This window comes from Cnephaeus nilssonii (genome assembly GCF_951640355.1).
Source record: "Cnephaeus nilssonii genome assembly, chromosome: 16".
NCBI lineage: Eukaryota > Metazoa > Chordata > Mammalia > Chiroptera > Vespertilionidae > Cnephaeus > Cnephaeus nilssonii.
In genome coordinates, this window is record NC_137087.1 from 59,659,427 (window position 1) to 59,672,241 (window position 12,815).

At 54.6% G+C, this 12,815-nt stretch overlaps 1 protein-coding gene across 6 annotated transcripts in view; it reads right to left on the minus strand.

The window, feature by feature from the left end:
• PTPRE (protein tyrosine phosphatase receptor type E) overlaps window positions 1–12,815 on the minus strand; it is a 119,991-nt gene that overhangs the window by 17,409 nt on the left and 89,767 nt on the right. For all 6 annotated transcript variants that reach the window (XM_079793194.1, XM_079793197.1, XM_079793196.1 and 3 more), the window contains 4 exons: window positions 8,075–8,165; window positions 3,944–4,020; window positions 3,108–3,144; window positions 2,536–2,633 (listed from right to left, as the gene is read on the minus strand). In XM_079793194.1, coding sequence (XP_079649320.1) covers window positions 2,536–2,633; window positions 3,108–3,144; window positions 3,944–4,020; window positions 8,075–8,165 — 303 coding nt within the window. The remainder of the gene's footprint in view (window positions 1–2,535; window positions 2,634–3,107; window positions 3,145–3,943; window positions 4,021–8,074; window positions 8,166–12,815) is intronic.

Below are 12,815 nucleotides of genomic sequence, written 5' to 3' on the forward strand. Positions count from 1 at the left end.
CCCACCTCCGACCAGTCTCCCTCCAGCTCCCAGTGCTGCCTCCATTCTGGAAGTGAGCTCACTTCCTACAAGACAAGCCCCCGCTGACCCTCGGCCCTTGGCCTTCGTGCCCCAAGCCCGGCTCCTCGATGCATTTCTAGCCGCCCCGCCTGGTGTGGCCACTGGGGGGCCCGGGGCGGAGTGGCCACTGGGGGGTGGGGGGGCAGGAGGTTGCTCCTGGTTTCACAAGCACGTCCTCTCTGGCTGGAGCTGGTAAAATTCCCTCCGGCACCAGCACCATCCCCCAGGTGAGCTGTGCTGTGTCCTGGCCTGGACCCCAGGGGCTGCTCCACCTCACACCGCACCCCCCCACCCCCCACTTTCTGCCAGGAACTAATCAGCGGGGTTCTGGCTGCCCCACAGGGTCTGCGCCCGCCCCGCTGGCTGAAGCTGGCTGGGAGCCACGAAGCTCGCCCCGCATTCCTGCCCCAGGTCTGCGGGATGTACAGGCCCCGCCCGGCCAGGCCCTCCGCCGCGTGGCTCAGGCCTCCGGGCACCACTGTCCCCTTCACGCTCCATCACTTTTTGTGCCCCCTCCTGACCGGCTGCGTTTGTTTCTTTCTGTGGCTCCAGCCCTCGGGGCGGAATAAGGTGCAGGAGGCTGATTTGCAGCCAGGTCCCTGCACACAACCCTGCACTGGGCGGAGCCGGTCCAGGAGATGAGAGCTGGCATTTGCCACAGGTAGGAAAGGAATCTGTTTGAATTAATTATTATTGTTATTGTTATTATTATTATTATTATTTGGTTAATCCTCACCTGAGGATATTTTCCCATTGATATTTAGAGAGAGAGGAAGGGAGAGGGAGAGACACACAGAGAAATATCAATGTGTGTGAGAGACGTATTGATTGGTTGCTTCCCACACGCACCCAGCAGGGCAGGGACTGAGCCTGCAAGCGAGGTCTGTGCCCGTGACTGGAATTGAACCTGGGACTCCTCAGTCTGCAGACCGATGCTCTATCCACTGAGCCAAACTGGCTAGGGCTCATTTAACTTAACTCTTTAAAGAGGCTTTGAGTTCTTACAATGCATATTACTTCTTGAATTAGAAACAGCCAATTACATATATTAGAAAGATAACTCAGCTTTCATTCACTATAGCTTGCCCTAGCCAGTTTGGCTCACATCGATGTTTCTCTCTGTCTCTCCCTCTCCCTTCCAGTCTCTCTAAAAATCAATGGAAAAATATCCTTAGGTGATATTTTATACATATATATATTTTATATATATACAATATATATCTTGATTTTCAAATGCATTTCTCTGGTCTGGCTAATAAGCAGGAAGTCACTTTTGCTTACAGTGTGAGGCCCATACGTGACATGCTCAACACAATAAAAATCAAAGTACTAAAACCCACTGCCCCCATCATGGAGTGAGAGCTGCCCGCCCGCCGGGAGGACCCTGGCGGAAAAGAGAAAACCCTCACATCCTGGCATCGTCGTGGAGAACAGCGAGCCCCGTGGAGGGAGAAGGGCCACAGACTATCCGCCCAGCTCGGGGGCCAGCCTGCAGGACCCCACAAACTCGGGAAGTGACCAGGTAGGACCGGCATGAAACTCCCAACTAAAGCGGGCCATGGTGGGAGTCACATCCCAGCAGGTAGCTTCCTGGTCAGAGGTCAGCGTTTGCCCTTGGCTGAGCCTATCATTGTCTTTGCATCTAATGTAACAAACCTTTGGGAGGCCGAGGGACCCCTTTCCCAGACCCCCGGGCACAACCTCCCATCAGAGCCGAGAGCAGGGAACCCCTCATGGTCCCCTGAATACCATCTCTATGTGCTGCAAATCTTTATTACTATTATTATTATTATTATTATTATTACTTCAGAGAGACAAAGGGAGAGGGAGAGATCGAAACATCAATGATGAGAATCATCCATCAGCTGCCTCTTGTACGTCCCCCACCGGGGATCAAGCCCACAACCCGGGCATGTGTCCCGACCAGCAATCGAACCGTGACCTCCTGGTTCATAGGTCAATGCTCAACCACTGAGCCACGCCGGCCGGGCTATGGACTCTCCTTTACCCAGCAATGTAAAAGACGTGCGTGTCTCTCCACCTTACTTCTTATTTAACCCCAGAGGTTTCCCCGAGTTGCTTTCTCCCGAGCCCTTAATCCACCACCAGTGGATTCCACGGCCCCCTCCTAAGCCTCCTCCTCGGACTAACGTACAAAACAAGCTGGAAGCAGCCCTTCTCGGGAGCATTTTCTCAGTCCTGGAGATTTCGCTTCCTGGCAACGGTCGTCAGTTTGGGTCAAAGGCACCCAGGAGAATTCTCTACAGGTCTGCCCATTTCCCCATCCACAGCTACTTGGAACATCGAGTATTTACTTCAGGATAAAGATGCTGTGAGCCAGGGGGCGCTTTTTAAATTTTCTTCTGCAGTGAGAGGGGAGCGAACAGGAAGAGGAAGTGGTACGCCAACCCCCACCCCCCACCCCCGCCAACAGCAGCGAAAAGAAAGTGCTTCCCCGTCAGAGGGCGGGCTCACCTCTTTCCTTTCTTTCAGGTTCGTCAGCATGACGATGGTCGCCGACTTCTGCTCCCAGATCATCCTCCAGAAGTCATTCACTGTCTCCTGCTTCGGGCCTGCACGTGGAGGAGGACCCCAAAGTCAGGCAAGAGAGAAGTCCGGGGGGCCCCAGCCCCAGGCACCGCCTGGGCCCTGGACGGCTGCTCCCCCGATTCTCTGAGGCACAAAAGGGCTGGTCGATCCAGTTCACACCCTACAGAATTCCAGAACCCTGGGCTGGAGGGACCAGCAGGTCCCAGCCTGCCCCTTCCATCCCGCCACACTCGCCGCTCCTCGCTGGAGCTGGGAACTCCTCGGGGGGCTGAATCCCTGGACCCGAGCAGGTGACAGTCACAGGCAGGAACCTATCAGAATGGGGGCTGGTCTGCAGCTACGGGTCCAAGTGGTTTGTGGCCACTCAGTGTTTTAGTCTCCATATCGCACGTGGGTGTGGTGTGAGAGTGTGAGTGTGAGAGTGTGAGTGTGAGTGTGTGTGTGTGTGTGTGTGTGTGTGTGTGTGTGTGATGGGAGAGTAACAATAACAAGCTTACCTTGAGCTGCTATGAATTTATTCTTCTCCTTGTAACCCTAGAAATAGAAAAACAGAGTTATAATATCTCAAAATTATCTTTGTATGTCCCTCTCTAGTCTTTCTTATCTGGGAATACCTTTCCAGACACACACATGGGTAGACACAGATATATATATATATATAATTGGTTTATTTGGTTTATGCAGATAAATTCTCTTATATTGTAGTCTTATGATAATTTTATAACTTATATTAAATGATCTTTTAAGGTTCAATTAAGATGGATCCGTAATAATCCATTGTGTGTGGCTTTACCATCATTTATTTAACCGGTCCCTCCTGCTCTATTTTATCAGTTATATAAACAAAGCCTTAATGAACATCCTTGGTACCTATGTTTCTTTTTTTCTTTTTCTTTTTTTGTTAATCCTCACCCGAGGGTATTTTTCCATTGATTTTAGAAAGAGTAGAAGGGAGAGGGAAAGACAGAGAGAAACGTTGATGTGGGAGAAACATATCAATTGGTTGCCTCCTGCATGAGTCCTGACCAGACCCCAGGCCAGAGAGGAGCCTGCAGCCGAGTTACGTGCCCTTGCTCGGAATCAAACCCGGAACCCTTTGGTCTGCAGGCCGGCACTCTACCCACTGACCAAACCGGCCAGGGCGGCACCTGTTTCTTGAAAATGAAGCGCAGATACTAATTCCAAAGGTGTGGATGCTCCCATGCTCTCCGTGCTGTGGCCACATGGCCCAAGTTGTGACAGTTGACGTTCCCAGACCCAGAAGAAAGCATGGGGGTCATGACTCGGAGCCCCAGGTGGTCATGCTGGGCCCGGGACAACATGGAGGACTTACATCTATGTATGAAGCATTAATGTAGTCCGAACAGGGGGTTCCATCCACTTGGCTCAAAATCACCCTGGAATGATCATCTGTTTTAAAAAACACACACCATGATATCAGAAGGAAATCACGTCTGCCATCGACCGTATCAGACCCCGCACAGTCCTCCCAGCTACAGTCTCAGACCCCGCACAGTCCTCCCAGCTACAGTATCAGACACCGCAGAGTCCTCCCAGCTACAGTCTCAGACCCCGCACAGTCCTCCCAGCTACAGTCTCAGACCCCACAGAGTCCTCCCAGCTACAGTCTCAGACCCCACAGAGTCCTCCCAGCTACAGTCTCAGACCCCACAGAGTCCTCCCAGCTACAGTATCAGACCCCACAGAGTCCTCCCAGCTACAGTCTCAGACCCCGCACAGTCCTCCCAGCTACAGTCTCAGACCCCGCAAGTCCTCCCAGCTACAGTCTCAGACCCCACAGAGTCCTCCCAGCTACAGTATCAGACCCCACAGAGTCCTCCCAGCTACAGTCTCAGACCCCACAGAGTCCTCCCAGCTACAGTATCAGACCCCACAGAGTCCTCCCAGCTACAGTCTCAGACCCCGCAGAGTCCTCCCAGCTACAGTCTCAGACCCCACAGAGTCCTCCCAGCTACAGTATCAGACCCCACAGAGTCCTCCCAGCTACAGTCTCAGACCCCGCAGAGTCCTCCCAGCTACAGTATCAGACCCCACAGAGTCCTCCCAGCTACAGTCTCAGACCCCGCAGAGTCCTCCCAGCTACAGTCTCAGACCCCACAGAGTCCTCCCAGCTACAGTATCAGACCCCACAGAGTCCTCCCAGCTACAGTCTCAGACCCCGCAGAGTCCTCCCAGCTACAGTCTCAGACCCCGCAGAGTCCTCCCAGCTACAGTCTCAGACCCCACAGAGTCCTCCCAGCTACAGTCTCAGACCCCGCACAGTCCTCCCAGCTACAGTCTCAGACCCCACAGAGTCCTCCCAGCTACAGTCTCAGACCCCACAGAGTCCTCCCAGCTACAGTATCAGACCCCGCAGAGTCCTCCCAGCTACAGTCTCAGACCCCGCAGAGTCCTCCCAGCTACAGTCTCAGACCCCGCACAGTCCTCCCAGCTACAGTCTCAGACCCCGCAGAGTCCTCCCAGCTACAGTCTCAGACCCCACAGAGTCCTCCCAGCTACAGTATCAGACCCCACAGAGTCCTCCCAGCTACAGTCTCAGACCCCACAGAGTCCTCCCAGCTACAGTATCAGACCCCACAGAGTCCTCCCAGCTACAGTCTCAGACCCCACAGAGTCCTCCCAGCTACAGTCTCAGACCCCACAGAGTCCTCCCAGCTACAGTATCAGACCCCACAGAGTCCTCCCAGCTACAGTCTCAGACCCCGCAGAGTCCTCCCAGCTACAGTCTCAGACCCCGCAGAGTCCTCCCAGCTACAGTCTCAGACCCCACAGAGTCCTCCCAGCTACAGTCTCAGACCCCGCACAGTCCTCCCAGCTACAGTCTCAGACCCCACAGAGTCCTCCCAGCTACAGTCTCAGACCCCACAGAGTCCTCCCAGCTACAGTATCAGACCCCACAGAGTCCTCCCAGCTACAGTCTCAGACCCCGCAGAGTCCTCCCAGCTACAGTCTCAGACCCCGCACAGTCCTCCCAGCTACAGTCTCAGACCCCGCAGAGTCCTCCCAGCTACAGTCTCAGACCCCACAGAGTCCTCCCAGCTACAGTCTCAGACCCCGCAGAGTCCTCCCAGCTACAGTCTCAGACCCCGCAGAGTCCTCCCTGCTACAGTCTCAGACCCCGCACAGTCCTCCCAGCTACAGTCTCAGACCCCGCACAGTCCTCCCAGCTACAGTATCAGACCCCACAGAGTCCTCCCAGCTACAGTCTCAGACCCCGCAGAGTCCTCCCAGCTACAATCTCAGACCCCGCAGAGTCCTCCCTGCTACAGTCTCAGACCCCGCAGAGTCCTCCCTGCTACAGTCTCAGACCCCGCAGAGTCCTCCCTGCTACAGTCTCAGACCCCGCACAGTCCTCCCAGCTACAGTCTCAGACCCCGCAGAGTCCTCCCAGCTACAATCTCAGACCCCGCACAGTCCTCCCAGCTACAGTCTCAGACCCCGCAGAGTCCTCCCAGCTACAATCTCAGACCCCGCACAGTCCTCCCAGCTACAGTCTCAGACCCCGCACAGTCCTCCCAGCTACAGTCTCAGACCCTGCAGAGTCCTCCCAGCTACAGTCTCAGACCCCGCAGAGTCCTCCCAGCTACAGTCTCAGACCCCGCAGAGTCCTCCCAGCTACAGTCTCAGACCCCGCACAGTCCTCCCAGCTACAGTCTCAGACCTCACAGAGTCCTTCCAGCTACAGTCTCAGACCCCGCAGAGTCCTCCCAGCTACAGTCTCAGACCCTGCAGAGTCCTCCCAGCTACAGTCTCAGACCCCGCAGAGTCCTCCCAGCTACAGTCTCAGACCCCGCACAGTCCTTCCAGCTACAGTCTCAGACCTCACAGAGTCCTCTCAGCTACAGTCTCAGACCCCGCACAGTCCTCCCAGCTACAGTATCAGACCCCGCAGAGTCCTCCCAGCTACAGTATTAAACTCTGCAAAGGACAGAACCGGGCCCCCATGGTGACCAGAGAGGGACCAGATGGGGGAAAGAATCTGTGTCCACCACACAGAAACAGGACGCAGAATGTGCAGACCCTGCCATGTGACAGCCGTGTTCTCTGAACCCCAGCAGGGCCCCAGTATTGACACATGCAGGTGTGCTTAGGAGAACTTTTGGGGTGACTCTACCAGGCTTCCCAAGGGGAGGACTACTGTGTCTCTGGACAAGGGGGCATTTGGATCTGGGGTTTGGAACCACAGACCCCATTCTCATCCTCCAGGTCTGCCCCAGAGAGGAAGGAAAGCAGGACTCGCACAGACCTGGGCTGACCGGCCACCTGCCTGGGAGGTTCCGGCCTGCGGGACCAGCGTGTTCCCAAGGGGGGCTGACCAGGAGTGCTCTGTGTGAGTGTGTGTGTATGTGTGAGTGGTGTGTGTATGTGGGGGTATGTGTGAGTGGTGTGTGTATGTGGGGGTATGTGTGAGTGGTGTGTGTATGTGGGGGTATGTGTGAGTGGTGTGTGTATTGGGGGTATGTGTGAGTGGTGTGTGTATGTGGGGGTATGTGTGAGTGGTGTGTGTATGTGGGGGTATGTGTGAGGGGTGTGTGTATTGGGGGTATGTGTGAGTGGGGTGTGTATGTGGGGGTATGTGTGAGTGGTGTGTGTATGTGGGGGTATGTGTGAGGGGTGTGTGTATGTAGGGGTATGTGTGAGTGGGGTGTGTATGTGGGGGTATGTGTGAGTGGCGTGTGTATGTGGGGGTATGTGTGAGTGGTGTGTGTATGTGGGGGTATGTGTGAGTGGCGTGTGTATGTGGGGGTATGTGTGAGTGGGGTGTGTATGTGGGGGTATGTGTGAGTGGCGTGTGTATGTGGGGGTATGTGTGAGGGGGGGTGTGACTATGGGGGTTGTCTTGGCAGGAGGCTGGCTGTGAAGGTCACCCAGGGGCATGGCCCGGCCACGGATGCCCCTGGACAGATGTGTTACCCCCCTGCCCTGCACCTCCTGAGCCCACACTCTCTAGTCCTTAGCTGTTGGGTTAAACCGGGTTTGCCGGGAGCCTTCCCACAACGCTGCCAAAGCCCCACGTGTTTCTCCTTTGTCCTCTGTGCCCTTGGTCCGGGGGACATGCTGCTGGTGGCCAAGAGCCACGTCCAACAGCGGAAGGTGCCCAGGGCCACCAGCCGCCTTGGCTGGGGCTCAGGATCTGATCCCGCGGGAGGGGCCCCGCCCGCCAGTGCGGCGGCCCCCTCCTGGCCCCTGGGCAGCCCAGGCCTCATTAGGCACAGGCTCAGCAGCCAGACCCTCGCCGACGCAGGCTGCCTGTGCCCGTGCGGCACACCGGGGCCCGGAGGCCGGGTGCGAGCTCCCGGCAGCTGCGCCGACACGGGCTCTGATCTCCCAGCACCGGGCTCCTCACGTCACTCGGAGTGACACGCACCGTCACCCGGAGCTGCAAGGGAATTCGGGGTTCAGTCAAAAGGCCACCGGCCACGCAGAAACAGTGAAATCTTACTGGGAAGGATGTTGGGGTATCTGTTCTTGTCTCTGTTTTCTTCTTTATTGGCCTGCTCGAAAGTTCCTTGCGTGTGTCCAGACGGCAACGACTGGAAGAAAAGAGGAAACACTAAATGTGACCAATCCCAGCACCGAGTTCGGTCAGCCTCCCTGGGAGACAGGTCTCTGGTCCAACCACTGCCCGTCGCCTCATCCATTGTAGCAAGTCACTATTGGCTGGGCAATTGTAACAAGTCACTATTGGCTGGGCAATTGTAACAAGTCACTACTGGCTGGGCAATTGTAACAAGTCACTATTGGCTGGGCAATTGTAACAAGTCACTATTGGCTGGGCAATTGTAACAAGTCACTATTGGCTCATCAATTGTAACAAGTCACTATTGGCTGGGCAATTGTAACAAGTCACTACTGGCTGGGCAATTGTAACAAGTCACTACTGGCTGGGCAATTGTAACAAGTCACTACTGGCTGGGCAATTGTAACAAGTCACTACTGGCTGGGCAATTGTAACAAGTCACTACTGGCTGGGCAATTGTAACAAGTCACTACTGGCTGGGCAATTGTAACAAGTCACTACTGGCTGGGCAATTGTAACAAGTCACTACTGGCTGGGCAATTGTAACAAGTCACTATTGGCTGGGCAATTGTAACAAGTCACTATTGGCTGGGCAATTGTAACAAGTCACTATTGGCTCATCAATTGTAACAAGTCACTATTGGCTGGGCAATTGTAACAAGTCACTACTGGCTGGGCAATTGTAACAAGTCACTACTGGCTGGGCAATTGTAACGTCACTATTGGCTGGGCAATTGTAACAAGTCACTACTGGCTGGGCAATTGTAACAAGTCACTACTGGCTGGGCAATTGTAACAAGTCACTACTGGCTGGGCAATTGTAACAAGTCACTACTGGCTGGGCAATTGTAACAAGTCACTACTGGCTGGGCAATTGTAACAAGTCACTACTGGCTGGGCAATTGTAACAAGTCACTATTGGCTGGGCAATTGTAACAAGTCACTACTGGCTGGGCAATTGTAACAAGTCACTACTGGCTGGGCAATTGTAACAAGTCACTACTGGCTGGGCAATTGTAACAAGTCACTACTGGCTGGGCAATTGTAACAAGTCACTATTGGCTGGGCAATTGTAACAAGTCACTACTGGCTGGGCAATTGTAACAAGTCACTACTGGCTGGGCAATTGTAACAAGTCACTACTGGCTGGGCAATTGTAACAAGTCACTATTGGCTGGGCAATTGTAACAAGTCACTATTGGCTGGACAATTGTAACAAGTCACTATTGGCTGGGCAATTGTAACAAGTCACTATGGGCTGGGCAATTGTAACAAGTCACTATGGGCTGGACAATTGTAACAAGTCACTACTGGCTGGGCAATTGTAACAAGTCACTACTGGCTGGGCAATTGTAACAAGTCACTATTGGCTGGACAATTGTAACGTCACTATTGGCTGGGCAATTGTAACAAGTCACTATTGGCTGGGCAATTGTAACAAGTCACTATTGGCTGGGCAATTGTAACAAGTCACTATTGGCTGGACAATTGTAACAAGTCACTATTGGCTGGGCAATTGTAACAAGTCACTACTGGCTGGGCAATTGTAACAAGTCACTATTGGCTCATCAATTGTAACAAGTCACTATTGGCTGGGCAATTGTAACAAGTCACTACTGGCTGGGCAATTGTAACAAGTCACTACTGGCTGGGCAATTGTAACAAGTCACTACTGGCTGGGCAATTGTAACAAGTCACTATTGGCTGGGCAATTGTAACAAGTCACTACTGGCTGGGCAATTGTAACAAGTCACTACTGGCTGGGCAATTGTAACAAGTCACTACTGGCTGGGCAATTGTAACAAGTCACTATTGGCTGGGCAATTGTAACAAGTCACTACTGGCTGGGCAATTGTAACAAGTCACTACTGGCTGGGCAATTGTAACAAGTCACTACTGGCTGGGCAATTGTAACAAGTCACTACTGGCTGGGCAATTGTAACAAGTCACTATTGGCTGGGCAATTGTAACAAGTCACTACTGGCTGGGCAATTGTAACAAGTCACTACTGGCTGGGCAATTGTAACAAGTCACTACTGGCTGGGCAATTGTAACAAGTCACTATTGGCTGGGCAATTGTAACAAGTCACTATTGGCTGGACAATTGTAACAAGTCACTATTGGCTGGGCAATTGTAACAAGTCACTATGGGCTGGGCAATTGTAACAAGTCACTATGGGCTGGACAATTGTAACAAGTCACTACTGGCTGGGCAATTGTAACAAGTCACTACTGGCTGGGCAATTGTAACAAGTCACTATTGGCTGGGCAATTGTAACAAGTCACTATTGGCTGGACAATTGTAACAAGTCACTATTGGCTGGGCAATTGTAACAAGTCACTATTGGCTGGACAACTGTAACAAGTCACTATTGGCTGGGCAATTGTAACAAGTCACTACTGGCTGGGCAATTGTAACAAGTCACTATTGGCTGGGCAATTGTAACAAGTCACTACTGGCTGGGCAATTGTAACAAGTCACTATTGGCTCATCAATTGTAACAAGTCACTATTGGCTGGGCAATTGTAACAAGTCACTATTGCTTTATCAATTGTAACAAGTCACTATTGGCTCATCAATTGTAACAATGTAGCGCTAAAGCAATGGGTTCGGTGTTGGGAACTGTGTGCCAGCACCTGCCACTTCCTGGCCAATTTTTCTGTAAACCCAAAACTGCTCTAAAATGTCTGTTAAACAGTAAATTCAAAAGAAGGGGAAAAAAAGCCCCGAGAAGCCTCCGCCTTCCTCGGAAGGCGAGGCGGCTGCAGGGGTGGGTGGGGTGGCAGGAGGGGCCTGGGTGGCAGGATGCTCCTGGCTCTGGCACCGAGCAGTGTGGCCTGGCATCTGCCCGGATGGAGACAGGCTGCCCATACAGCTCCGTGGGCGGCACAGAGCGGCGCTGGGGCGAGAGGAACTAAGTGCTCCGGCACCTACCACCCAGCCCGGTTCCAGCTGGGGAGGGACCGGCCGCCCGCCCGCCCGCACTGAGCTGCCCCGCATGCTGCCTGCCCCCAACCCGCCCGGGCCTCCCCTCGCCAGAGGCTATCGGCTCGGGTGGCCCAGGGGAACCGGGGAGCAGTGGGGGCTGTGCCGGAGCCGGGTCAGCCCGCAGCGCCAGGCGTGAGCCGCACACGTAGCGCTGGCTCAGTCACACCTTGTGATTCCCTGTCCGGTTGTGTAAGCGGCAGAAGAGGGTTTGTCTGTTTGTCTGCGGTGAGATTTCATTTCCGTGAATGTGCGCTGAGCCAGTGTGTGCTCACAGGGCTGGGCAGGTGCCAGCGAGCTGAGGAACAGACAAGGAGCCAGGTGCGGGCAGGCAGCGAGCCCAGGCGACGGTGCAGGCGTGTGTGTGTCCTGTGCCGGGACCTCTCCGGGCACCTCCCTGAGCCTCCTACAGCGCCTGCCGGGGGCTTCCTGGCCCGGGGGCACGCACCTGCAGGGCCTTGCTCGGGCCGCACAGGCGTGGCTAGGACAGCGTTCTCCTGGGGCGGGGCAGGGGCTGCGGGCGGAAGGCCCCTCCAGACGCCGCGTGTGCACACGGGGCCCAGCTGGGCACGCCTCACTCTTTGCAGGTTACTTACGAAAACCTCATGGGGGCAGGGGGTGCCCTCATTTCCCAGGTGAGGAAACTGAGGCAGAGATTGCCTCCAGGCTGGTCGGAGGCAGACCGTCAGCCCACTGACCTGGTCCCAGCGCCCCCCTCCCCCCTTTATCCTCAGCAAGCTCAGCTCAGCAGTACTCAAGGGCCCAAACTCCTGGGGACCCCCTCCTCGGAGACCAACGGTCTCCCAGTCTCCCTTTCACAGTGTTTGGGAGAGAAGCTCAGGGCAGTGGACGAGAAAGGAGGAGGAAGCGGGGCAGAGCCCACCCCAGGCTTATCCGTCTTCACAGCCCAGAGTGGCTGGTCCCGGTGGCCCCGCTGCTCTTAGCAGAGGGATGAGGCCGGACGGGCTGAGGGCACGGCCGTCCCTCACTGGAGAGGAGAGCACCTTGGGGTCACACAGCCTGGCCAGGGTTCCCCTGAGCCAGGACCCGGTTCCACGCCACTAGGCTCAAGCCCAGCGCTCTCCCCTCTGCCCTCTGCCTACCTGCCCTTCCTGGACGGAGGGACCCCCCTGGGGAGGCTGCGGATGGCAGGGCGGGGCGGGGTCCAGGAGAGTGAGTGAGGCATCTGTCGTGGGTGCAAAATGGAAAGGGGCACCCCGAGCCTCAAGATTCAAAACAAAGTAATAGGCAAACGCCATGTTTAAAAAATCAAAATAAATGCAAAGAATCCATAATGACCAAAAATAAATAAATAAATAAATAAACAAACAAATAAATAAATAAATAAAATAATGAAACTTTTAAGTAAGGACCCGGCCAGTGAGGTGTGGGGACAAGCCCCCTGGAGCCTGGAGCGGCAGGGAACATTGGCCCCAGCAACCCCGTTGTTGCTTACAAGTTCTGCCTGGGTTGCTGGCGTTCACTGTGTTATTTGTAAATGTTGCATTAAAGTGTTACTTTTCCCCAGGACAGGGTTTTTGTCTTGGTGACTCCTCCACTTCTGCGCCCGGGGCCAGGGCCTCGCCGGCCTGCCTGACCTCGATTCCGGTCCCTGCTCCTCCGTGGCACGGACCTGAGGTGGGGGCAGGGCCTGTGGGTCCTGACTCAGAGCCCCAC